The following is a 27,628-nucleotide window of genomic DNA, read 5'->3' as shown; positions in this document are numbered from 1 at the left end:
TTGTATCAAAGGTCTGTGATTTTCCCCGACCAGTGTACTTGGGAAGTTCTACTGCTCTCGTGAACTCTACAGCAAGCAGGCATTCTTAAAATGAGTTCCAGAAGACACCCCCGTCCCTCCCGCACTCCCACCTCCACCCAATCACTGGAGCATGGGGTGAATGTTACTGATAACACTGGACATTAACTCCGGTGTACTAGCATAGGAAAATCATGGAGAACCCCTGTCCCCAGGAATCAGAGGTACAAATCACTGAGCCTGGAGTATATTTCCAAAAATTAAATTCCTTTATAATCTTAATCTCAATAGACAAAATTTATTTTAAATATCAAAAATGAACATAGGTACAATAAATGCCCTGTTGCTAGTAACATACCTTTTCCTTCATAAAAGGGGAGGTGGGAATCAAATTAAAACACTATGGAGGATAAATATAATTTTGATTTTTGAGAGCATGTTAATATTCTACATCTTCAAAACATAAAACATAAGAATGGGAGTGGGGAGGAGCTTATAACTGAAAGCAAACGAAAACAAATAAGCCTAATTTTATTTCAAAAGAAAAGCACTACAGGGAAAGGAAAAAGGAAAGAATGAAAGTAAGAACTAATCCAAGTAACTTATGAGCACAATATTTGACTAATATGCCCTCAGTCTTGGACATGGGGGAAAGAACTGCAAACAAATTCCAGACTTTCTTTATTAGATATGCTTAGCATAGCAGTATAGGTGGAACAATTCTGAGACTATTAATAAAATATATTTCAGGATTGAATAAATAAGTTGATTTGTTGATGCTGCTGGGACTTATAGTTCTCAGAATGGAAGAGGGGACATACAAACATGGAATGGGAAAGACAAAAAAGTAACTCTGTGGTTATCAATTGAAATGAAAGGCACTGCTATGTACTCATGACTTTTGAATATGTACATCTGTGTGTGTGTATGCGTTCTTCCTAGTTTTGTCTGCTGAAAGGGCCAAAAAGAAGACATCCCAGTAGCAGTTAGTACATCTTGTGCCCAGATAGTGGTCAAATACCATTCCCCCTAAAAGGAGCTGGATTTCTCAAGGAATACTTAATTCCATGGTTGGGACAGGATAGGTACAAGATAAACCCAAAATGTTTTATTATACCAGGAAATGAAGTACTCCAAAACAGATGGGGAAAAATTGATGAGTGCTTGTCATAAGGATATAGAAGCCAGGTTGAAGGAGCATCTACTAGCCAAATCTGGGCGAGGGAAGCACCAAAATATTATGTATAGTAGTAAGTTACAAATCATTGAAAAAATATAAATTCCTGAGTCCACAATGATAATACATAATAAATGGAGAAGAATGTGGGCTCTTGCTCACATGAGAAAGCTAAAGACTAACTGGTAAGTCTAGAAGCAGTGTTAGAACAAGATAACCCTTTTTTTGCATTCATCATGGTAAAGACTGGATCAGGCAAAGATCAATATAGGATGCTAAACCTAAGGGAAATTTTGTCTCAAAGCATCTTCCCACAGACTACTTATTAACTACTAGGGAGGAAAAAAATATCTCTACAGTGGAAAAATCAGATAACACCATGACTAGGTGACCAAAATTAACATCACCAGTGGGGTCCGATGACTACCAAGTGCCTCTAGATACTATCACCTGTGCACTACTCTGATCAAGAATGCATAACCTCACCTAATTATGAGGAAAGAACAGATAAAGGCAACGAATGTTGTATTCTTCAAACATGTATTATTTTCATCATAGGGGACTGGAATGCAAAAGTAGGAAGTCAAGAGATACCTGGAGTAACAGGCAAGTTTGGCCTTGGAGTACAAAATGAAGCAGGGCAAAGGCTAACAGAGTTCTGCCAAGAGAACGCACTGCTGATCTCAAACACTCTCTTCCAACAACACAAGAGATGACTCTACACATGGACATCACCAGATGGTCAATACTGAAATCAGACTGATTATATTCTTTTCTTTGCAGCCGAAGATGGAGAAGCTCTATACAGTCAGCAAAAACAAGACCAGCAGCTGACTGTGGTTCAGATGATGAACTCCTTATTGTCAAATTCAGACTTAAATTGAAGAAAGTAGGGAAAACCACTAGACCATTCAGGTATGACCTAAATCAAATCCCTTACGATTATACAGTGGAAGTGACAAATAGATTCAAAGTATTAGATCTGACAGATAGAGTGCCTGAAGAACTATGGATGGAGATTTGTAACATTGTACAGGAGGTGGTGATCAAAACCATCCCCAAGAAGAAGAAATGCAAAAAGGCAAAATGGTTGTCTGAGAAGGCCTGACAAATAGCTGAGAAGAGAAGCAAAAGGCAAAGGAGAAAAGGAAAGATATATGCATCTGCATGCATAGCTCCAAAGAATAGCAAGGAGAGATAAGAAAACCCTCCTAAGTGATCAATGCAAAGAAATAGAGGAAAACAATAGAATGGGAGAAACCAGAGATCTCTCCAAGAAAATTAGAGATACCAAGGAAACATTTCAAGCAAAGATGGGCACAATGAAGGACAGAAATGGTATGGACCTAAGCATAGGTTATTAAGAAGAGGTGGCAAGAGTACACAGAAGAACTATACAAAAATGATCTTCATGACCCAGATGACCAGGATGATGTGATCACTCACCTAGACCCAGACATCCAGGAGTTCAAAGTCAAGTGGGCTTTAGGAAGCATCACTACAAACAAAGCTAGTGGAGGTGATGGAATTCCAGCTGAGCTGGAATTTCAAATCCTAAAAGATGGTGCTATGAAAGTGCTGCACTCAATATGCCAGCCAATCTGGAGAACTTAGCAGTGGCCACAGGACTGGAAAAGGTCAGTTTTCATTCCAATCCCAAAGAAAGGCAATGACAAAGAATGCTTAAACTACTGCACAATTGTCTCATCTCACACATTAGCATGGTAATACTCAAAATTCTCCAAGCTAGCCTTCAACAGTATGTGAACCAAGAACTTCCAGATGTTCAAGCTGGATTTAGAAAAGGCAGAGGAACCAGAGATCAAGTTGCCAACATCTGCTGGATCATAGAAAAAGCAAGAGAGTTCCAGAAAAGCATCTACTTCTTCTTCATTGACTATGCTAAAGCCTTTGTGTGGATCACAACAAATTGTGGAAAATTTTTAAAGAGATGGGACTATCAGACCACCTTACCTACCTCCTGAGAAATCTGTATGCAGGTAAAGAAGCAACAATTAGAACCAGACATGGAACAACAGACTAGTGCCAAATCGGGAAAGGAGTATATGAAGGCTGTATATTGTCACCCTGCTTATTTAACTTATATGCAGAGTACATCATGAGAAATGCCAGACTGGAAGAAGCACGAGCTGGAATCAAGATTGCTGGGAGAAATATCAATAACCTCAGATATGCAGATGACAGCACCCTTATGGCAGAAAGCGAAGAAGAATTAAAGAGCCTCTTGATGCAAGTGAAAGAGGAGAGTGAAAAAGCTGGCTTAAAACATTCAAAAAACAAAGACCATGGCATCCAGTCCCATCACTTCATGGCAGATGGATGGGAAAACAATGGAAACAGTGAAAGACTATTTTCTTGGGCTCTAAAATCACTGCAGCCATGAAATTAAAAGACACTTCCTCCTTGGAAGAAAAGCTATGACAAAGCTAGACAGCATATTAAAAAGCAGAGACATTACTTTACTGACAAAGGTCCATCTAGTCATAGCTTTGGTTTCTCCAGTAGTCATGTATGGATGTGAGAGTTGGATCATAAAGAAAGCTCAATGCCAAAGAATTGATGGTTTTGAACTGTGGTGTTGAGAAGACTCTTGAGAGTCCCTTGGACAGCAAGGAGATCAAACCAAACTAACAACTTTTAACAACTGAACTAGTATATTTGATATGGCTGAGTATCCCCAGATTTGAGAAAGAATCAAAGATGTTATAATACATACAAGATTCTGAATACAAAAGTATTTCCTAATTTCCAAACTAATATTCATTGAGTATCCACAACGTGTGAGGCACCACGACTAGGCCTTATTAATCTTGGAGGAATTCATCCCAAAATACAGATACATTTTAACTAAAACTGCTCAACCAACTTATGCAAACATTAAAGCTTCAGTACATTCAATTTTAAAAGGTCCCTAATTAACCTAAACCACAAAACCAATGTGTTGTAATCTTCTTCTAACAAGAGGTATTTCCTATCTTTTGGTTTGAATGAAATTTATCTATATTTCCTATTAAGAGGAGAGACAGACCCAAAGAAAAGTCCTTCTAGTCTTGTTTTCCCCTTCAGTTCAGTTCAGTTCAGTCTCTCAGTCCTGTCCAACTCTTTGCAACCCCATGAACCACAGCACGCCAGGCCTCCCTGTCCATCACCAACTGCCGGGGTCCACCCATGTCCATTGAGTCAGTGATGCCATCCAACCATCTCATCCTCTGTCATCCCCTTCTCCTCCTGCCCCCAATCCTTCCCAGCATCAGAGTCTTTTCCAATGAGTCAACTCTTCGCATGAGGTGGCCAAAGTATTGGAGCTTCAGCTTCAACATCAGTCCTTCCAATGAACACCCAGGACTGATCTCCTTTAGGATGGACTGGTTGGATCTCCTTGCAGTCCAAGGGACTCTCAAGAGTCTTCTCCAACACCACAGTTCAAAAGCATCAATTCTGCGGCACTCAGCTTTCTTTATACTCCAACTCTCACATCCATTCATGACCACTGGAAAAACCATAGCCTTGACTAGATGGACCTTTGTGGATAAAGCAATGTCTCTGTTTTTTAATATGCTGTCTAGGTTGGTCATAACTTTCCTGCCAAGGAGTAAGCGTCTTTTAATTACATGGCTGCAATCACCATCTGCAGTGATTTTGGAGCCCAGAAAAATAAAGTCAGCCACTGTTTCTGCATCTATTTCCCATGAAGTGATGGGACCAGATGCCATGATCTTAGTTTTCTGAATGTTGAGCTTTAAGCCAACTTTTCCACTCTCCTCTTTCACTTTCATCAAGAGTCTCTTTAGTTCTTCTTCGCTTTCTGCCGTAAGAGTGGTGTCATCTGCATATCTAAGGTTATTGATATTTCTCCCGGCAATCTTGATTCCAGCTTGTGCTTCCTCCAGCCCAGCATTTCTCATGATGTACTCTGCATATAAGTTAAATAAGCGGGGTGACAATATACAGCCTTGATGTACTCCTTTTCCTATTTGGAACCAGTCTGTTGTTCCATGTCCAGGTCTAACTGTTGCTTCCTGAACTGCATACAGGTTTCTTAAGAGGCAGGTCAGGTGGTCTGGTATTCCCTTCTCTTTAAGAATTTTCCACAGTTTATTGTGATCCACACAGTCAACGGCTTTGGCATAGTCAATAAAGCAGAAATAGATGTTTTTCTGGAACTCTCTTGCTTTTTCGATGATCCAGCGGATGTTGGCAATTTGACTGCTGGTTCCTCTGCCTTTTCTAAAACCAGCTTGAACATCTAGAAGTTCACGGTTCACATATTGCTGAAGCCTGGCTTGGACAATTCTAAGCATTACTTTACTAGCGTGTGAGATGAGTGCAACTGTGTGGTAGTTTGAGCATTCTTTGGCATTACCTTTCTTTGGGATTGGAATGAAAACTGACCTTTTCCAGTCCTGTGGCCACTGCTGAGTTCTCCAAATTTGCTGGCATATTGAGTGCAGCACTTTCACAGCATCATCTTTTAGGATTTGAAATAGCTCAACTGGAATTCCATCACCTCTACTAGCTTTGTTTGTAGTGATGCTTTTTAAGGCCCACTTGACTTCACATTCCAGGATGTCTGGCTCTAGGTGAGTGATCACACCATTGTGATTATCGGGTTTGTGAAGATCTTTTTTGTACAGTTCTTCTGTGTATTCTTGTCACCTCTTCTTACAGAAATACTAGATCACATACAGATATACTAGATCACTGGTCATTTGTCATTTATGAAAATAAAATATTAATAAGAACATTTAAAATGTATCTCCCTATAGAGTTTATTTTTAAAATACTTCACAGGCCATTCTGTCCCTATGGATAGGCTCACAGAGTTAAGTTTGGCAGATCTACCAAAAAGAGGCTGACTCCTAATAAGAGAACCAATTCACATTACATTCTTTATTTCCCATCTGTTTTTGTTTGAGTCACATGATAACAAAAGCATGTGGCAGACAAGCTGGGACTGGGGACTGAAGACCTGAGCTCAGGCCTCGCCTTTCTGCTAGCTATCTAAGCTCTAGGACTTGGGCCAAGTCACTTAACTCTCTTGCCTGCATTTTCCCCATCTCTGCAAAGAGGAAGTCAAATCAGATCATACCTAAAGACTCTTTCAGAGTATGGAATTCCACAACCTCTATTACAGTTTTTCTTCTTGCATTGGATACTAGACTATAAATACACAGAGGCAATTTTCAGAAATATAACAATCTTGACCTTAAATCCATCAGTAATCACCAACAAAAGATCATTTTAAACAAAACTGTCTTCAGACCTCACTATATCCCCAAGGTATCTGCACATCTAGACAATTACGTCTCACGATTTAAGTGAACTCTCCTGCATCACAAGTTAGATAAGAATAAATCACAGATCTAATAGGATGTGTGGACTGATTCCAAGAATGATACAAAAGCATCAAATTCCAAATTCAAGCACAACTAGGTGCCAAAATAATCACTTAAATTAACCTGCAGGGAGTTGGGTTTTAATTTTCTTTTTGGCATCAATTTTAAGCAATAAAATTTTCAAGTAAGTATGAATAATCAAAAAAGGCTTCCCTGGTAGTTCAGACAGTAAAGAATCCACCTGCAATGCAGGAGACCGAGGTTTGATCCTTGGGTCAGGAAGATGCCCTGGAGAAGGGAATGGCAACTCACTCCAGTTTTCTTGCCTGGAGAGTTCCATGGACAGAGGACCCTGGCGGGTTGCATTCCATGGGGTCGCAAAGAGTCGGACACGACTGAGTGACTCACACACACTACACTAATATCAAAAAACAAGTCATAGCGTCATCTTATAGCAAATGAACCAAACAAAAAAATGAGTAAAATTATGGATACCTACACACAGTTATGGTCTGAGGCTATCAACATATAACATTAGTAACAACTGCTAACACTGAGCTCTATACTGTAGCATGCTGAATGTTCTAGCAGCTTTTCAAGGATAAGCTCAATATTCACAAAGATTAACTCAATCCTTACAAAAACTGAATAAGTATTAGCATTATCTCCATTTTGAAAATCAGGAAATAAGGGCATCAGAAGATTAAATAACCTGTCTAAGGTCACAAAGCCAGAAAGTGGTGAAGCTGAAATCTGAACTGGGTGGCCTGACGCAAGACTCTCCCTCACCCACTATGTTGTAAAGCTGCCAGGCCACGCCATCCTGCTATGCTCCAAGCCAACTTACCATATGTCTGTTAGAAGAATTTCCTCAACTTGTATATTTACATTATTTAAATACATACTAGCAGGAAGCTAAAATAGTATAGATTTGAAAGTGTTACTCATGTCCTTCTAATGAAACCCAAGTTGTTTTGTGAGCTCATGTCTTGATTACTATGAAAGCTCAAACACGTTTACCAGCCCTGGAGCATTTTGCCCACTCTTCTAGGCTAACTCTTATTTTCTAATTGATCTTGCACTCTGGCTACTGTTTTTATTTTATATATATATGTATCTAATAAAGTATTATTGTTTATTTTCGGCTGTGCTGGGTCTTTGTTGCTGCATGCGGGCTTTCTCTGGTTGTGGCAAGCAGGGGTTATAGTCGTGGCCCGCAGGTTTCTCATTGAGGTGGCTTTTCTTGTTGCAGAGCACGGGCTCTAGAGTGCCTGGACTTCAGCAGCTGTGGCTCGCAGGGTCTAGAGCACAGGCTCGGTAGTTATGGTGCATAGGCTTAGTTGCCCTGTGGCACGTGGGATCTTACTGGACCAGGGATTGAACTTGTGTCCCCTACATTGCAAGGTGGATTCTTAACCACTGGACCACCAGGGAAGCCCTGCCTACTGTTTTTAATCTTGGTACCATGTGACCCTACCAACCACCCCCAATCCTCCAGTGGATATTATGAAAGCCTCAATCTTTGGTGCCTTAAATGTACTCACATCAAGAATTCAGCCACCATCTCCAGAATGGCAATTTCTAAATCTAAATCTAGATACAGAGTTTGTGGCCAATAAAGATTAAACTGTAAAAGCACAGACACTGAACTCTTGGGCATCAATCCTGGTTTGAACTCTAGTCCTGCCACTTGCTATCCTTGTGACCTGAGGCTATTTACCTCATTGCCTCAGTTATGTCACAAAGACAAAAATACCTCATACCTAGTAGGCTGTTTGGAAAAGGCAATGGCACCCCACTCCAGTCTTCTTGCCTAGAAAATCCCATGGATGGAGGAGCCTGGTAGGCTGCAGTCCATGGGGTCGCGATGAATCGGACACGACTGAGCAACTTCACTTTCACTTTTCACTTTCATGCATTGGAGAAGGAAATGGCAACCCACTCCAGTGTTCTTGTCTGGAGAATCCCAGGGACGGGGGAGCCTGGTGGGCTGCCGTCTATGGGGTCGCACAGAGTTGGACACGACTGAAGCGACTTAGCAGCAGCAGCAGCAGGAAAGGGAGCTAAGACATCCAAGGAAAGCACTGAGTACAACACAGAATGCTTTCAACATGTTGTCTAAGAACAACCACAACCACAATATACTGGTTTTTGAGGAAAATAGGCCAGATATGAATGCTGGTTCTGGTTGTGTTTCTTTGGGCAGTTTTATTAGCCTCTGCATAAAACCTTGGTTTCCTTATCTTAAAAATCAGGCCACAGATTGAAGGGTAACTATGCAACACTAAAGGAGAGAATGTAGTATTTCTTAAACCTGGCTGATTATCAGCAACTCCCAGAGAGTTAAAAAAAAAAAGTTCCCAGAGCCATTTTCCAACTCCATTAACTCAGTGGCATCTCTGAAGTCCGATAATAACCATTCCACTCTCTCCAGACAACTTGAATGCAACTTGAAAGATATATGTACCCCTACATTCATGCAGCATTATTTACAATAGCAAGATATGGAAGCAACCTAAGTGCCCATCAATAGATGAATGGATAAAGATGTGGTATATATATACAATGAACTACGACTTGGCCATAAAAAAACAATGAAATCTTGCCCTATGCAACAACATGAATGGACCTAGAGTATATTATCCTAAGTGAAATAAACAAGACAAAGACAAATACTGTATGATTTCACTAATGGGTTGAATCTAAAAACAAAACATATGAACAAACATAATCAAACAGTAACAAATACAGAGAACAACAGGTGGTTGCCAGAAGTGAGGTGGGAGGGAGTCATGGGTATGAATGTAGTGGGAATACAGTCAGTGATTATGTAAGGTCTTTGCATGGTGACAGAAGACAACCAGCCTTACCATGGAGCTCATTCTGAAATATACAGAAACACAGAATCACTGTTGTGTACCAAGAACTAACAGTGTTGTAGGTCAATCATACTTTAAAAACAAATAAATGCATAGGAAAATATGATCAGATTTCTGGCTACCAAAGGTAGGAGGTGGGGGGAGAGAGAATTAAATGAAGGTAGCCAAAAGGTACAGACTTCCAGTTACAAGATAAATAAGTACTAGGAATGTAATGTACAACATGATAAAGATAATTAACACTACTGTACATTATAAATGAAAGTTGCAAGGGAGTATAAATCCTGAGAATTCTCATCACAAGGAAAAAAATTTTTTCTACTTCTTTAATGTTGTATCTATATAAGATGATAGATATTCACTAAATCTACTTGATATTCATTTCATGATGTAAGTCAAATCATTATATAGGACATCTTAAACTTGTATAGTTCTGTATGTCAATTATTTTTGAATAAAACTGGAAAAAAAAATACATGCTCACAACAGAAATTGTTGATAATTGTGAAAATAAATTATACAATGAAAATCTTGGAATACTACCCTCAATAGTCACTAGAGCAAGCAAAGCTGCAGTCTGAGAGAAAGGCTTTTTTATACCATAAAGAAAAGAAACAAAATGAACCCATTTATAAAGCTTCCCAAATTGTCCATCACAAATGACCAAGGCTCGTGGCAGACCTGGCTTCTGGATTGATGATGTGAATCTACTCATTTATTTTACTTAAGAGAAAAACAGAAAAAAGTGTCTGTCATAAGATCAATAAGTCCAGAGTGAAAAACAGGTTTCCTCAAACAAATTCAGGATGATAAAGAATTTCATAAAATAAAAACCAGAAATTCTTTCTTCTATAGACATTCAAAACACTGAAACTAATAACATGGTTTTTATTTTTGAATATGAAGAAAATATCTGTGAAAGCCTTTAGAATAAGGAATAGAAGAAATTTTTTTTTAGCATGCCACAAAAATGTAAACACATAAAAATTAACCCCATATGACAACAGGCTGATCACAACTCAACAGGCTGAAATAAATGAAGAAACAGAGAAAAATACCTGTAACATATGTTATTCAGTTGCTAAGTTGGATGACAGATAATATTTCTTAGTATACAAAAAGTTATTACAAGCCAATGAAAACCAAATCTACTGACTAAAAGCTAAATGGGCAGATGACATGAACAAGCAATTTGCAAAACAAAAATGACCAATAAAATATATGAAAACTATTGAACCTCAGAGAAACTAAGAAGATTGACAAAACCCTACAGTAGTGTGATCACCTTTGCAAAGAAGACACTGTAAATTGATACTGCCTTTCAGAAGAACAGTTTGTGGTAAATATTAACATATGTTGTATCCCTATCCTTTGAGTCATTAATTTCATTTCTAGGAATTAACCCTAAGAAAATAATCATGTGTAACATATATAATTATATATTATAGTATTGCTTACATAAAATTAAAAAAACTATGAATGGAGAGTTGGTGAAATAAACACTAGCATATAGGTACATACAACAGAATAGCATGTAGCTATTAAAAATTGTGGACAGTTTTTGGTGTTGCAAGCCATCATGAGACTATAGGGTTTTCTAAAAAAGGAGGTCAGAGCATAGCATACATAGTGTGATTCCACTAACGTCAAACAATTACACAAACTGTTACAGAGGAATTCCCAATGAGAAGGATTTGAGAAGGATTTCATCTGTATCTAGTTTAGCTATCAAGGCCAGTTGGCTGTTTTAGATGTTTGCTTTGTTTTCTTGTTACTTTGACAACTGTAGTATAAACAAACAATCTGTCAGATTTTTGTCCTGGGTTCCTGGCAGGAGCTTCAAAACCTTTGCCATTTCCTGAGTCAAAGCTATGGTTTTTCCAGTAGTCATGTATGGATGTGAGAATTGGACTATAAAGAAAGTTGAGCGCCGAAGAATTCATGATTTTGAACTGTAGTGTTGAAGAAGACTCTTGAGAGTCCCTTGGACTGCAAGGAGATCCAACCAGTCCATCCTAAAGGAAATCAGACCTGAATGTTCACTGGAAGGACTGATGTTGAAGCTGAAACTCCAATACTTTGGCCACCTGATGCGAAGAACTGATGCACTAGAAAAGACACAATGCTGGGAAAGACTGAAGGTGAGAAGAGAAGGGGACGACAGAGGATGAGATGGTTGGATAGCATCATGACTCAAGGGACATGGGTTTGAGTAAACTCCGGGAGTTGGTGATGGACAGGGAGGCCTGGCGTGCTGCAGTCCATGGGGTGGCAAAGAGTTGGACACAACTGAGCAACTGAACTTAACTGAACTGAGTGATAGGGTATTTGTTATGCTAATGAAAGTGACTGCCAGTGGGCCTCTAGACTGCTTCAGGATTATACTTTCAGTCACTGAACTCTAGGGAGAGGGAGAACTGGAACATGGCCAGTGATAACCAATGGTGCCTATGTAATGAAGCCCCCATAAACACTCTGGACACCAAAGGTTGGTCGAGCTTCGTAACAAACACATTCATGTGCTGGGAAAGTGATATGCTTTGACACCACAGGGACGGGGCATGGAAGCTCTGTATTCCCTCCCCATCTCACCCTATGTATATCCTTTGTAATAAAATTGTAACAGCACCTTCCTGGGTTCTGTGAGTTATCCTAATAAATTATCAAACCTCAGAGGGCTTGTGGGAACCTCCCAACCAGTAGCTGGTTGATTAGAGGTGCAGGTGGCCCTGCACAGGACACCTTGACCCCAGACTTGCAGCTTGAGTCTGAAGTAGGGGTGGTCTAGTGGAGAATGTATGCCCTTACCCTGTAGGGTCTGCACTAACTCCAAGGCATGTCAGGACTGTACTGTAGCACCCTCAGCTTGTGTCAGACCAGTTGGGTTGACACAGAATAGTAGCCATCCTAAGTAATAATATAATACTATTTTCTATAACTGACACTCTTGAGAGGAAAAAAAATGTCATAATATGATAAATAACCAATAGCTCTGTTGATAGGTACAAACCTAAGTGCAAGAAATGTTTATCCTTCTTGAGTACCAAATGCCTCCTCATGCAGCTCTCCCAAGCTGTACTCCCACACATCATGCACCTCTATTAAAGCACTCATTTCTGTATGTTGCATTTCTCCATGCCTCTCTCATATGCTAGACCATGAATTCCAAAGCAGGGACCACATCTTATTCACCTTTGTATTCTCAGAACCTACCACAATGCCTAGAGAGTGGCAGACCTGCCATAAGTCTGGTGAATGAACGAGTCACTCAATAAAACAGCTCTGTCCATAAAACTCACTACTGTAAAAGAATGTGCTTGCATGGGTGGTTTGGTTTGAAACTTCACAGTCATTTTGGCCTCTTTATTCAACTAAATGCTGTGTCTGATAGATCAAAGAGATAAGTGACCTCTTCAGGGAATAAAAATACAGATTTAAAAATAAAAATACAGATTCCTGCATACGCAGTAAAAAAAAGGACTGTATCAAATATTCTTTTTCTTTTCTTTTAGATTTTTGTGGTCCCTTATTATGATAGACCAACAGAAATCTGGTTAGAAGGACTAACTCTATTCCTTAGTCAAAAAACTATTATCCTTCTTATAACAACTGACTCACTCACCTTTTAGTCTAGCATCGCCCCCAAAGGCACCACAGCCCCAGTTTCCTGTGGCCACTGCAGACAGGTTCTCTGAAGAAACTCCAGGACGAAGAAATCCACAGTAAGCCTGAAAGAAACGTCAAAGCAATGTAAGTGACTAGACACTAGCAGTGTTTCTGACTGATGTACTAGGACCAGTATCCATTATCAAGCTTAGGTTATCTCTCTCTCCTTTTTTTTCCAAGGGGCCAAAGGAGAGGGAAAAAAGAGAAAATCCTGGGATTACACAAGGAAGAGAGTAAGAAATGACCAGTTCTAATTACTGATTTGCTTTGATGCTGGGCACATCGAAGCCCTTAAGCCAGTACAGGTCTCAGTTGTCCCCCTTCCCCAATTCAAACAAATATAAATGAAAATATCAGAGATATTTCAAGAATTAATGGGATTCCAGTTATGAACTATGAGGGACTAATGGACAGAAAGGCATTTAAGACAGTGTTTTATTTGAAAACTTTTGATTACTATTTTTCATTACAGTAAAGAGTTATTACTATTAGGCTTCCTCAGCACTCTCTCTGAATTATTGGGACTAGATTAATAACTGTGGTTAGCTTTTAAATGTGCTTCTTGCCACTGAAACACTTAAGCGACTATATATAAAATGAATCCCTATATATAAAAGGGACTCCTATGCCTAGCTATAAGATAACCTTTAAAATTCCTTCCAGCTCCAAGACTCTAGTTTCACAGCTGTATTTTAAGCTAGATTATTTTATTTTAAAATTTGCCAGTTACCTGCAAAAAGTTCAGTATATCCTGAGGATGCTGGCTGTGTATTAATTAAATGAACAGCTCATTTTATATATGAGAAGATCACAGTTTAAGGTCCTAGAGTTTCTGATTTCCATTTCTTTGCTGTCAGGCTAGTTGGTCTTTCTGCCTCCTAAGGGTTCTTAGTTTCCTGAAACTATCAGACTATGTTAAGAAGTTTAATATAAGAGCAAAGCAAATATCCCCTGGGCTTTCTCAAGTACCAAGCAAAGCCTAAAATATAGCTTATGTATAATAGTAAATAAAATAAAAAGAACAATGTGTGACAGATGTTCCCAGAGAAAAACCAAGGATAAAGATGCTTCTATGAAACCCACACGTAATACTGTAAATTGCTCTCTGAAGTTGCTACAAAGGTATAAAAATTTATTTTACACACTGTCTGGATGGATTAACAAGGCTATTTCTTCCACCTCCTCCTAGGCTGTAAATCCTGGCAGATATTAATTATAAGTTGGTACCAGACCATTATTCAATGCTGTGGTACAGAGCTTACACTAGAACTCACAAATTACCTGTATAATCAGACGCATAGAGCTTTTGAAAATCTCTTTCAGGTCAAAACTATCAAAGAGCTCAATTTTTTTGAGCAGGTTCTTCTTGAAAGATACAGAGTCTCTGCCTTTACGCCAACAAAGGGAACAGACTTTATGTCAGAACAGACATAACTTGGCCACTTGCTTTCCTGTCAAATTCTCCAAACATGCCTAGATGAAGAGGAAGATTTCTTAGCCTCCTAGTTAATGTTTTCTGCTTTATGCCATTAGAATGATTTTAGTCTCTTCCAATACTACTATCTCTACATATCTGGGCTAAAATTTCTTTAATAAGCAAAAATAGCTTAGTAAAACTCAAGCAAAACAACAGAGAATTTGAAATATTTAGATTATCAGAAGCAAAATCTAACCAATTTTACTAAAAAAAAATCTATCTTGAAAAATGACCACTACAGAAACAAACGATAAAACTGAAGTTATCCTGCATTTGCTGTTTTGATCAGATAAAGTAAAACTTTAAAAAGGTAATCAGATAGAGATTAAATGATGTAAAATACTTATAAAATAGGTAAAAGAATAATGATTAAATACAAAGTTCCTTTTTATAGAGGTCTAATTGATTTATTATGTTAGTTTCAGATATACAGCAAAGTGATTCAGTATTTTTACAGATTATACTCCATTAAAAGTTATTACAAGATAATGGCTATAACTCCCTGTGTTGTCCAATATATTCTTGTTGCTTATCCATTTTATATAGTTTGTATCTCTTAATCCCATAACCCTAATGTGCCCCCCATCCCTTCCCACTCCCTTCTGTAACCACTAGTTTGTTTTATATCTGTGAGTCTGTTTCTGTTTTTGCATGTATATCATTTGCATTATTTTTAAGATTCCACATATAAGTGATGCTGTGCTGTGCTTAGTCGCTCAGTCATATCCGACTCTTTGCAACCCCATGAACTATAGCCAACAAGATTCTCCAGGTAAGAATACTGGAGTGGATTGCCACGCCCTCCTCCAGGGGTCTTTCCAACCCAGGGATCAAACCCAGGTCTCCTGCATTGCAGGTGGATTCTTTACCATCTGAGCCACCAGGGAAGCCCACATATAAGTGATATCATATAGTATTTGTCTTTCTTTTATTTCACCAAGCATAAATACTCTCTAGGCCCATCCACATTGCTGTAAAAGGTAGAATTTCATTCTTTTTAATGGCTGAATAATGTTTCATTGTATACACTATCCATTTGTCTGTTGATTGGCATGGCACTTGGGTTGCTTCCATATCTTGGCTGTTGTTACAAAATTCTTTTATTGTGTTTAAACCAACCACTTCCAAGGTCAGAAATCAGAGAGAATCAGCAAGCTCCGAGTCCCCTTCAGAGGGACAACCCTTGCTTCTCTCCATTCCCCAGTAAGGAGAGAGATCCCTCACATGTCAGAGACGAGGACGGGGCCACTAATCAGGATAATAACTGAGCTTCTTTGGTAAGAAACAAAGATCAGATAATGATAGAGACGGCAAAAGAATTGTCAAGTTCTTTCTTCATAGGGAAATGTGCTAGGAGTTCTCAAGAATTCCACACTGGCAGCAAATTTTTCCCCACATGAGCCAGAGCACTTGAGAAGATTAATCAGAGCAGTAAAAGAAACCTTGCTTATTAAACTCTCATTACAGCCTGACTTGACATTTACCATGACAGAGCTATTTATTTTTTACTAATAAACTACTTAAAAGTGGGTAAAAGAAGAAGCATTCAAACCTCAGTAAGTAGAAGATACCAATAAATACTCCTGGCTCAGAATGGGGCTTCCCTGATAGCTCAGTTGGTAAAGAATCTGCCTGAAATGCAGGAGACCCCGGTTCAATTCCTGGGTCTGGAAGATCCACTGGAGAAGGGATAGGTTACCCACTCCAGTATTCTTGGGCTTCCCTTGTGGTTCAGTTCATAAAGAATCCGCCTGCAATGAGGGAGACCTGGGTTCGATCCCTGGTTTGGGATGATCCCCTGGAGAAGGGAAATGCTACCCACTCCAGTATTTTGGTCTGGAGAATTCCATGGACTATATAGTCCATGGGGTCACAAAGAGTTGGACACGACTGAGTGAATGAATTTTGATGGGAAGGTAAGAAGAGAGGGAATTTTGGAGTCCTAAAGGTTGCCGAGGGTAGCCTTGAGAAGCAAGTGGCAGGAGGAAAATACTGGTATCTAGAATTAAAAACTAGAGCTCAGCTGGGAACTGGTAAAAAGAGACATGGGAAGGAAGCCAAGAAATTGAAAAAGGAAACAAAACAATTTTCAAAACCTACAGGCCCAGAACAGGGCCCAGGAAACAGATGGTATTCAGGTGAGTAGTCTGTGCAAACATCCCTCCAACAAACATGCACGAGCACACACAAACTGAAGAAGAACTCAGGCTGCAAAGTCAATTTTAGCTGGCCTAAGAGAAAATAATTAAATTATGTCTTTCATTATAATGTAAATACATTATACTGTTTTCTAGATTAATAATTTAATTATTGTCCTAAGGAGTTGTTTATATTAAATCAATATAACATATTTGTGTAACAAACTAATACATGGTTCATATTGATAATGATTTTATGTTTTAGAATACTGTGATTTCTTAAAAACAAATATAAAAAGTGCCTAAAGGGATGTCCCTGGTGGCCCAGTGACTAAGACTCCATGCTCCCAATGCAGAAGGCTTAGGTGTGATCCTTAGGGAACTTGACCCCACATTCTGCAACTGAGAGTTCACATGCCACAACTAAGACCCAGTTGTTTTCAGTCGCTCAGTGGTGTCCAACTCTGCAACCTCATGGACTGCAGCATGGTTTTTTTTTTTAAGTGCATTTAGAATCTTTTAAAGGACAGAAATGGTATGAACCTAAGAGAGGCAGAAGATATTAAGACGAGGTGGCAACAATACACAGAAGAACTAAAAATAGATCTTCACAACCCAGATAATCACGATGGTGGGATCACTCACCTAGAGCCAGATATCCTGGAATGTGAACTCAAATGGGCCTTAGGAAGCATCACTAGGAACAAAGCTAGTGGAGGTGATGGAATTTCAGTTGAGCTATTTCAAATCCTGAAAGATGATGCTGTGAAAGTGCTGCACTCAATATGCCAGCAAATTTGGAAAGGTCAGCAGTGGCCACAGGACTGGAAAAGGTCAGTTTTCATTCCAATCCCAAAGAAAGGCAATGCCAAAGAATGCTCAAACTACCACACAATTGCACTCATTTCACACACTTGCAAAGTAATGCTCAAAATTCTCCAAGCCAGGCTTTAGCAATACGTGAACCGTGAACTTCCAGATGTTCAAGATGGATTTAGAAAAGGCAGATGAACCAGAGATCAAATTGCCAACTTCCATTGGATCATCAAAAAAGCGAGAGTTCCAGAAAACAATCTACTTCTGCTTTATTGACTATGCCAAAGCCTTTGACCGTGTGGATCACAATAAACTGTGAAAAGTTCTTAAGGAGATGGGAATACCAGACCACCTGACCTGCCTCCTGAGAAATCTGTATACAGGTCAAGAAGCAACAGTTAGAACTGGACATAGAACAACAGACTGCTTCCAAATCAAGAAAGGAGTACGGCAAGGCTGTATATTGTCACCCTGCTTATTTAATTTATATGCAGAGTACATCATGAGAAATGCTGGAATGGATGAAGCATGAGCTGGAATCATGATTGCCGGGAGAAATATCAATAACCTCTGATACGCAGATGACACCATCCTTATGGCAGAAAGCGAAGAACTAAAGAGCCTCTTGATGAAAGTGAAAGAGGAGAGTGAAAATGTTGGTTTAAAACTCAACAATCAGAAAACTAAGATCATGGCACCTGGTCCCATCACTTCATGGCAAATAGATGGGGAAACAGTGGAAACAGTGACAGACTTTATTTTTCTGGGCTCCAAAATCACTGCAGATGGTGACTGCAGCCATGAAATTAAAAGACGCTTGCTCCTTGGAAGAAAAGCTATGACAAACCTAGACAGCATATTAAAAAGCAGGGACATTCCTTTGCCAACAAAGGTCCATCTAGTCAAGGCTATGGGTTTTCCAGTGGTCATGAATGGATGTGAGAGTTGGAGTATAAAGAAAGCTGAGTGCCGCAGAATTGATGCTTTTGAACTGTGGCATTGGAGAAGACTCTTGAGAGTCCCTTGGACAGCAAGGAGATGCAACCAGTCCATCCTAAAGGAAATCAGTCCTGAGTATTCATTGGAAGGACTGATGTTGAAGCTGGAACTCCAATAGTTTTGCCACCTGATGCAAAGAACTGACTCATTGGAAAGACCCTGATGCTGGGAAAGATTGAAAGCAGGAGGAGAAGGGGACGACAGAGGATGAGATGGTTGGATGGCATCACCAACGTAATGGACATGAGTTTAAGTAAACTCCAGGAGTTAGTGAAGGACAGGGAGGCCTGGCATGCTGCAGTCCATGGGGTCGAAGAGCCAGACACAACTGAGTGACTGAACTGAACTGAAGAATCTTTTAGAAAAGAATAAAGTAATATTAAGTCTTAAAATTATCCTTAGATTCAGTAACAATTTTATAAATTTCTTCTTTGTAAATCTCTTTTATTTGATTAAATAACAACTGTACAAAGATGTTTAAAGTGAAAGTGTTAGTTGCTCAGTCATGTCTGATTCTTCGCGACTCCATGGACTGTAGTTCACCAGGCTCCTCTGTCCATGGGATTCTCCAGGCAACAATACTCCAGTGGGTAGCCATTCTCTTCTCCAAGGGATCTTCCCAACCCAAGGATTGGAATGCAGGCCTCCAGCACTGCAGGCATCTGAGCCAGCAGGGAAGCTCCACAAAGATGTTTACTACACTGCATATAACAAAGAGAACCCTGGGACCACCTATTTGTTGAGTTAAAAAACTAACAGCTAAGTCTTAGTATATCAGCTAAGTCCTCATATATCAATCCAACTAATTTTATGGCCATTAAACATATTATTGTGAAGATCATTAGAAAGTATGAAAATATAATTATGGATAAATTAAATAAATACAATATTTATGTCACTTTTGAACAAAATAAATACAATATTTATGTCACTTTTGAACACATTTATATGAAACAATATTTATGTGGAAAGTCCTACAAAAATGAAGACAATTATTTGAAAGGTAAAATTATAGATGATTTTTTGTCTTTAATTGTAACCTTATTAGATGTTGCCTTTTCAAGATGCAATATAAAATGAAAACATCATTTAGACCTTAGATTTGCCATGTATGAAATCAGAGATTAGATTATATATTTCTATGGTTATTCTGATTCTATACATTGAGAAACTGAAGGGAAAACTCACTAAAAATGATATATTTTGAACCAATATTCCTGAAAAGTAACACAGACTTGAAGAAAAAATTAAAAATGATCAGATGTTGAACTTCTTTGAACTATCTATCAACAGCAAGTACTGATCAGTTTTGTTAATCAAGCACTGTAACAATCCACTCCTGAATTTGGTGATAATAACAAAAACAACAAAATCAGTTTTTAAAAGCTGGAATAATGATTGCCGGGAGAAATATCAATAACCTGATACGCAGATGACACCATCCTTATGGCAGAAAGCGAAGAACTAAAGAGCCTCTTGATGAAAGTGAAAGAGGAGAGTGAAAATGTTGGCTTAAAACTCAACAATCAGAAAACTAAGATCATGGCACAGGTGACTTCCTGCCCAGGTGGTCTCCTCACTTTGTTAAATTTCTGATCCAGATGACTCCATGGAATATATTCGTTACTTAATCTTACTGGATTGAGTCTAACACGGCTAAACACAACTTTCCACAGATGATTTCTTTCTTCCTTTGCTGAGCTATTTGCCACTTCTGCAACCTGGAGTCATAAATCTTTCCAATCCAAAGATAGTTCTCCTGGAGAATGTTACCTAGCTGATCTCTTACAAGTTTAAAACACAGCTTCACAGTATCAGTCAGATAAAAGGAGTCTGACTCTTCCCTTTAAAAGCAACTCTTCTTGTGGGTCATGATGTGGGTCTAATAGCATAGGAGGAGCCTGGATAGAGTCAATTGTTTCCAGAGATAATAAAGCACTTTGTGGGATTGCCTATCAATTGTTATCTGTGGTGTGTTTATGTCCTCAGTCTCTCAGTTTTGTCTGATTCTTTGCAACCCCATGGCCTATAGTCCACTAGGCTCCTCTGTCCATGGAATTTTCCAGGCAAGAATATAGGAGCGGATTGCCATTTCTTCCTCCAGGGGATCTTCCCAACCCAGGGACTCAACCCATGTCTCCTGCATTGGCGGGCAGATTCTTTACCACTGCACAACCTGGGAAGCTTGAGTAATGCTTAAAAGTAGCAAAGCCCCCTAGAGTTCAGAGATCCACACTGAATTCTGATGGTGAAAACTGGTCTATTGCTTCATTTGGAAAAATGGAGTTTTTCTGTTCCTGTCTAGTTTCTTTCTGGCATACAAAAAAAAAAATAGCACTGTACAAGTTATCTCTGAAGCGATTTAATATAGAGTTCTGCTTTAAACCTAAGTTTACAAAACATAGTGAGATGTAAAACATTTAATTTAGTATGCTCTCCAAGTTGTGGTGTCATCGGTTAGCCATGGGGAATTAAAATGAGAATATTTATTTATGTCGAGGGTTATATTTGTAAAAGTGAATGATCCAGCTCCTGCAGGAAAGTATTTGTGGGAATATAAATATTATCCATAAAAAAAAAGAACCTTGAAATGTGTGTTAATGTACAATAATGGTTAAATACATTTCCTTTTCATACATGTCTCTCGAAACTTTTCATATATTTCTTGCCATAACAAAGTACCACACAGACTATGTGACTAAAACAACAGACATTACTTTTCTCAGTTTTGGAGACTAGAAGTTCAAGATCAGGGAGTCAACATGTTTGGTTTCTTTTGAGACCTCTCTCCTTGGTGTGCAGACGGTCACCTTCATGTAGACCCACACATGATATTTATTCTGTGGGCATGCACTCTTAATTTTTTCTGGCTTTTTTGTATGCCCTAATCTCTTCTTATAAGGATACTAGTTAGATTGCATTAGGGCCTCCCTGGTATCCTAGGACCCCCACACCCAAGATTATAAATGTCTTCTACTATCAATGAGCATGTGACACATTCACAAACACTTTTGATGAAAAGCTAAATATAAATCTTATTCTACTTGATATGCTATGTAATAAAAACATCATGTGCTTGGAAACAACTGCTTTAAGGCAAAAGTTTACACAGTGAAAGCAGGCTCACATTTAAAAGGTACCTAAAAGATATTCCTTAGTATCATGAGTCAGATAAAAGAGAAATTATAACTGTTGATATATCAAAGAACAGTCTTTTTGGACAGCTTTTCTGAGGAATTATTTAAAGAAAAATGGAATCTGTGTGTAAGTTCAATTTTGGAAAATAATGCATTTACTCTTCAAACTTTTTATGGGATTCCTTTCAGAACTTCAAATGTTAAAATAACCTAATTGTATACTTTAAAAATATGTTCAACAGCAAATTAGATTCTCAAATACATTAGGATATAAGATAATAAATGTAATTATATTGGAGATATCCCCTACGTTTTAAGCACAGTAAAAGCCTTTCTGGATTATTTGGTTATTTTACTAATAACAACATGAAAGGTAAGGCACTTGAGCTGGGATTAGCAAAGCACCACAGAGGCCATTCCTGTGGTTAGACCCAGGGAAAAGATGTGAAGATGATATACTGAGGGCCACACATGCCAGTCCAACAGCACTCCCAACTCCCTTGCACTGGTACACCCAGTGGGCTGTCATTACCAAAAGTCTGTGTAGGGACTGGCACATGGGAGTCATGCAAAACCACAAGCCTTATTATCTTAATAATGAATTTCATGACCAAATCCTATTCATGGAAGTTAAAAAATGGTTTTCAGAATTGGGTCAGTCTTGGCTGTGACAGTAATTTGAGGAACTAAAGAAAATATCAATAGTTTTGGTAAGGCCCTATCTACCTAGAGAATAGAATTAGAACACTATTATATGTTAGTTTATTTATTATGATTAACTAGTAAAAATTTGAACTAACAATAGGTCTAGCTCATTTTTATATTTCTGTAACACAAAAAAAGAAAATGATTACAGGAGATAAAACTAAGCACAGAAAGCCACATATTCCATCATAAATATGTCAAATTACCAAATAAATAATTTACATGACTCTTACCAATATGAGAACAACAATGACTTGACTTTCATGGTTTGTCTGTTTTAATCCTGATAGCATACCTTGCAGAGAAAGTGTCACTGGGTAGGTCTGAAAAAAACTTTCAGGTTCATTCATTTCTATATTGTTTTACAATGATAATGTTCCAAAGCAGCTAAATGTACTTGATGAGATAAATGCATGTGTGGGGCTTAGTATCAAGCAACAGTCTATCTGGCATCAGTAATCAAACAATTACAAAATGGAAAGTACATCCTGTACAAGCTGACAGACCCATTAAATCAGGAGAGCTGTGGGCAGACGTACTAACACTGCAAGAATTACCAGAAAGCATTAATTTCAGCATTAATAAAATGGCAGTAAATAGATACAGCTGCCAGATGAACGAAGAAATAAGGTTACTGGCCTTGTTAAGCTCACGTCTGATTTTCTCAGGCACAAACTGGTCGAGGTAGCGTCTGAAGTGAAGGGCGTCGATGGCGACGATTTCAGTGCTGCGCCGCTGCCAGTCGTCCCTGGGGCAGGACAGATTGGGGAGAGGAGAGATGGGGAAAGGTACTCACCAAACAACAACCCCCACCAGGGCAGGTTTCAGAGACTTGGGCGGCGTTAATATGTTACAAACAAACAAACCAATGGCTTTATATCTCAGCAAATCAGGAAGTCCAAGGCACATGTATTGTGGAGTACCAAGCATTAAGCAGTAAAATGAAAAGACAGACCATACTGTAGACAGATACATCATTAACAGTGAGGTTAAAAGATTTAGTAGGTAAACCAAAGGGATTTAGTTCTTTGTTTTCCTCCCAACACTAAAGACCTGGCCTTTGTATCTGGACAAGAGCTCTCTCCTCTGTTCTGGAAGAACTGCTCTAAGTCACTGAGTTTGTAACATCACCATATATTGTCCAAAAACTAGTCCCAACAAGTCAAGTGCTGTGGGAAAAAAAGTGTAACAATTCAATACAAAATTCTACCTGCTATGCTCAACTGCTGAGTGCACAAAATTATTTTTAAAAAGGCAAAGAAATCAAAGCAAACAATAACAATTTGCCTGTGGAGACAAGAAAAGTTGGATGAGATGGTGATTTGGAAACATGAAATTCTAAATATTCATCTCTTTATAAACATGCATATAATGATATTCCTGTCAATGCTTCACACTGAGGAACAGCAACAGAAGCCTTCGTGCTAGTCTGTAAATAATTATAAAGAATTAAAAATCCACCTAAGTAACTGTTGCAGCCATATATTTTATCCAAAACAAAGAAAGACTAGCAACTGGACTTGCGATCTTACAAAGAATAAGGCTGTATGGCTACAAGGGCGGTGGCTGATTCTTTCTACCACAATGGCTCTTCCCACTGAAACACACACACATTTGCCACACACACGTTTTCAATAAAACTTTGCCTCTGGGGAAGCAAATATGTCAAAGTGTAAAAATGTATTTCAATAAGAAACAAGAGACAGCATCAGCAAAGTTCACCATAGGTTCTGCTAGCAACCGTTTTGTGGTATTAGGCAAACTGTCGCAACATAGATTCCCCCACTTACCTAATCTCACAGAAGTTAAAGACAACTAAAAAAGCTGTTTAAAGGCTTTAAGTTGTAATTAGAATCCACTCGAAAAAAGTTTGTTGTTGGAAGTTAACCTTCACTGGATGCTTACAATTAGCAGCAGAGACACCTGTAGAGAGTTGTGCCTTTCCTGGTCTTGGTTTAGATATCTGGCTTTTCTTTCTGTTCTTCTCTGAGTCTATAGAGATGGTGAATCTGTTTTAACTACTAGTGAACCTGTACTATTGAATTTAAGAAGAAAATTATATTTCTGAAGTAAGAGTAGATGGAAGACAGAATGTACCAGGGTCAAGCCCACATTCCTTAGCTTCTGGCCATGTGATACTAAAGTAGAAATGAACTCACCTTTCACTCCTATCTTCATGGCTCCGGGCCCAACGGTATGTTTCGGCATAGCCTGTGTATTCACTGTACTGTTCAGCACCTGAAACAAATAATCTGCCACTATTATTTTTCAGAAAAAATATTTCTTAAAAATTATACCTTCTAAAGGGTCTCTGTTAAGAAACACACAAACAAGCAGATAAAAAACCCCACTAGTCTTAATGACTTATTATTTCACATGAAGAAAAAAATGATGCTTCCAGAAGCAACCACAATATTTAACGTACAGTGAATGAATGGTCCAATCACCAAGAAAATAAAATATTCTGTCATATTCATTTTTTCTTTTATGAGTACATAAAGATAGTGTTTTATAAAAGTCCACTGTCTTCAGTGTCAGTAATCTCTTGGCAATATTTAATTTGCATTGTTGAGAAAATAAATTTTACATAAAAACATTCCTTAAGAAAAGTATCAATAAGATTAAATTTAGGATTTGCCTATCAATAGGCAAAGTACTTCAAAGGGCTTTGTAAAACCAGGATATTATGCATGAGAAGACAGGGAGGGAGAAAAGCATAATTAACATCTGATAACAACAGGTACCAAGCTTGGCATTTAACACAGACTTCTAATTCATGGGACCCGAACATATCAAAAAGGATGGTGTCAACAGTGTTCTACTATTTAACTAAATAAGCTCATTCCAACTTCTATGGTCAATTCAATAATTGCTTGTAAGAATCAAAAAAACAGTAAAATTAAAAGCTGAAAACCTTGAGCAAGACAACCCTTTTCACGTATTAAAAAAGAAGAGAAACAAGACAACACTGAGAACTAAGATTAATGCTATTTTTAGTGCAGTTGATTCTTGAACAACGTGGGTTTGAATTGCATGCGTGCCCTTACACTGTAGATTTTTTTCAATGGTAAATGTTACAGTACTATACAATCTTCAATTGATTGAATCCATAGATTGTGGTCCCCATAAGTGAAGGAAACATGTATTCAAAGGGCTAACTTGTAAGTTATCTACGCGTGTAAGTTGTATGTGGATTTTATGGTCCTACTTTTCTCTTCAAAAGATATACTTCAGTGGCAAAGTGCAAGTCGCTCAGTTGTATCTAACTCTTTGTGACTCCATGGACTATACAGTCCATGGAATTCTCCAGGCCAGAATACTGGAGTGGGTTCTCATGCCCTCCTCCAGGGGATCTTCCCAACCCAGGGATTGAACCCAGGTCTCCTGCACTGCAGGCAGATTTCTTCACCAGCTGAGCCTCAAGGGAAGCCCAAGAATACTGGAGTAGGTAGCCTATCCCTTCTCCAGTGGATCTTCCCGACTCAGGAATAGAACTGGGGTCTCCTGCACTGCAGGTGGATTCTTTACCAACTGAGCTATCAGGGAAGCCCATACTTCAGCAGGGTTCCTACCAAAATGAATAAACTGAATATAATTATGAAAAAACATTGGGCAACCCCCCAAAAGAGATATTCTACCAAGTAACTGGCTTACATATTTTAAAAATATCAAGGTGAACAAACACAAGGTTGAGAAACTGTCCCAGTTTAAAGAATGTGTGACAAGTGTATTCAAAGAAAAGATATATGCACCCTTAGGTTCACAGCAGCACTGTTTACAATAGCTAAGACATGGATACAACCTAAATGTTCACTGACAGATGAATTGATAAAAGACGATGTCATACATACATACACACACACACACTGAAATATTACTTAGCCATCAATCCGCCTGCCAATACAGGGGACACAGGTTTGATCCTTGGTCTAAGAAGATTTCCACAGGCTGCGGAGCAACTAAGCCGGTGAGTCGCAACTACTGAAGCCTGTGTGCCTAGAGCCCACGCTCCACAATGAGAGAAGCTACCACAGTGAGAAGCCCAGGCACCACAACCAAAGGGAGGCCCCCCACTCACCACAACTAGAGGAAGCACGTACAAAGCAACGACACCCAGTGGAGCCAAAATACATAAGGAAATAAATAAAATTATTTTTAAAAATTCTAAGAAGCTTTTTTGCAGATAAATTCAACAAACAACTCTGAAAAAGAACAAAGTTGGAGGGCTCACACTGATTTCACGAATTATTATAAAACTACAGTAATGAAATCAGAAAGAATTAAAAAAATCTCCAGAACAAAACCCAATAACCCGCATTAATAAACTGGACTTCAAAATTAGAAACTTCTGTTTTTCAAAAGTCATTGAAGATAATGAAAAGATTTATTTCATGTACCTGATAAAAGACTTCTCTAAAATATATAAAGCACTTCCAAAACTCAAGAGTAAAAAAACAACTACACCAGTGGCTGATTCATGTTGATGTATGGCAAAAACCACCACAATAATGTAAAGTAATCAGCCTCCAATTAAAATAAAGAAATTAATTTAAAAGAAAAAAACAATTAAAACACAGGCAAAAAGATGACTTCATGTGTGTAGCCATATGTCAAAACTTACCTAATTGTACACTTTAAATATATCTAATTTGTTATATGCCAATTATACTTCAATAAAACTGTTAAAAATGTAATCTGTCTTCTTCACTAGACTGACAGCTTCTCAAGGGCAGGAATTATAAATTACTAATGTTTGTGCCTACATTAGCATCTTGTAATACAAGAAGATCTTATAATGGGAAGATTCCACTGGAGGAGAGCATAGCAACCCACTCCAGTATTCCTGCCTGGAGAATCCCATGGGCAGAGGAGCCTGGTGGGCTACAGTCCCTGGGGTATCAAAGAGTCGGACAGGACTGAACTGACTTATCACACACGCATGCATGCACAATATAAGAATACAGAAGCAGTTGAGTAAGTACTTGCTGCATAAACATAATTAACGAGCAAAACAGGAAGTACATTGAGGTTAAAATGAATCTAGAAATACTTAATCTGGATAAGTATTATGTAATTGACATATATTTAAAAATTCATTTACAAAGAGCATGGCATGGTAAGAGTCATGAGGAATCACCCAAAGTCTAATCTCACTGGACTTCATTTCAACATCTAAAAATCAAGCCTGTCAATAATTTTTATATTGTTTATCTCATAGAATTGCTTGGAAAATCAAATAAAACAAATTTAAAATCCTTC

At 38.5% G+C, this 27,628-nt stretch overlaps 1 protein-coding gene across 5 annotated transcripts in view; it reads right to left on the bottom strand.

The window, feature by feature from the left end:
• PARG (poly(ADP-ribose) glycohydrolase) overlaps positions 1 to 27,628 on the bottom strand; it is a 123,400-nt gene that overhangs the window by 2,266 nt on the left and 93,506 nt on the right. For all 5 annotated transcript variants that reach the window (XR_014074267.1, XM_081561240.1, XM_081561256.1 and 2 more), the window contains 3 exons: positions 24,529 to 24,607; positions 23,009 to 23,117; positions 13,054 to 13,159 (listed from right to left, as the gene is read on the bottom strand). Coding sequence is in view for 4 of the 5 variants with exons in the window: in XM_081561240.1 (XP_081417366.1) it covers positions 13,054 to 13,159; positions 23,009 to 23,117; positions 24,529 to 24,607 (294 nt within the window). In the remaining variant the exon portion in view is untranslated. The remainder of the gene's footprint in view (positions 1 to 13,053; positions 13,160 to 23,008; positions 23,118 to 24,528; positions 24,608 to 27,628) is intronic.

Source organism: Giraffa tippelskirchi, chromosome 2 (genome assembly GCF_054371585.1).
Source record: "Giraffa tippelskirchi isolate mGirTip1 chromosome 2, T2T-mGirTip1v1.2.pri, whole genome shotgun sequence".
Classification (NCBI taxonomy): domain Eukaryota; kingdom Metazoa; phylum Chordata; class Mammalia; order Artiodactyla; family Giraffidae; genus Giraffa; species Giraffa tippelskirchi.
This window is presented reverse-complemented; position numbering and strand designations above follow the sequence as displayed.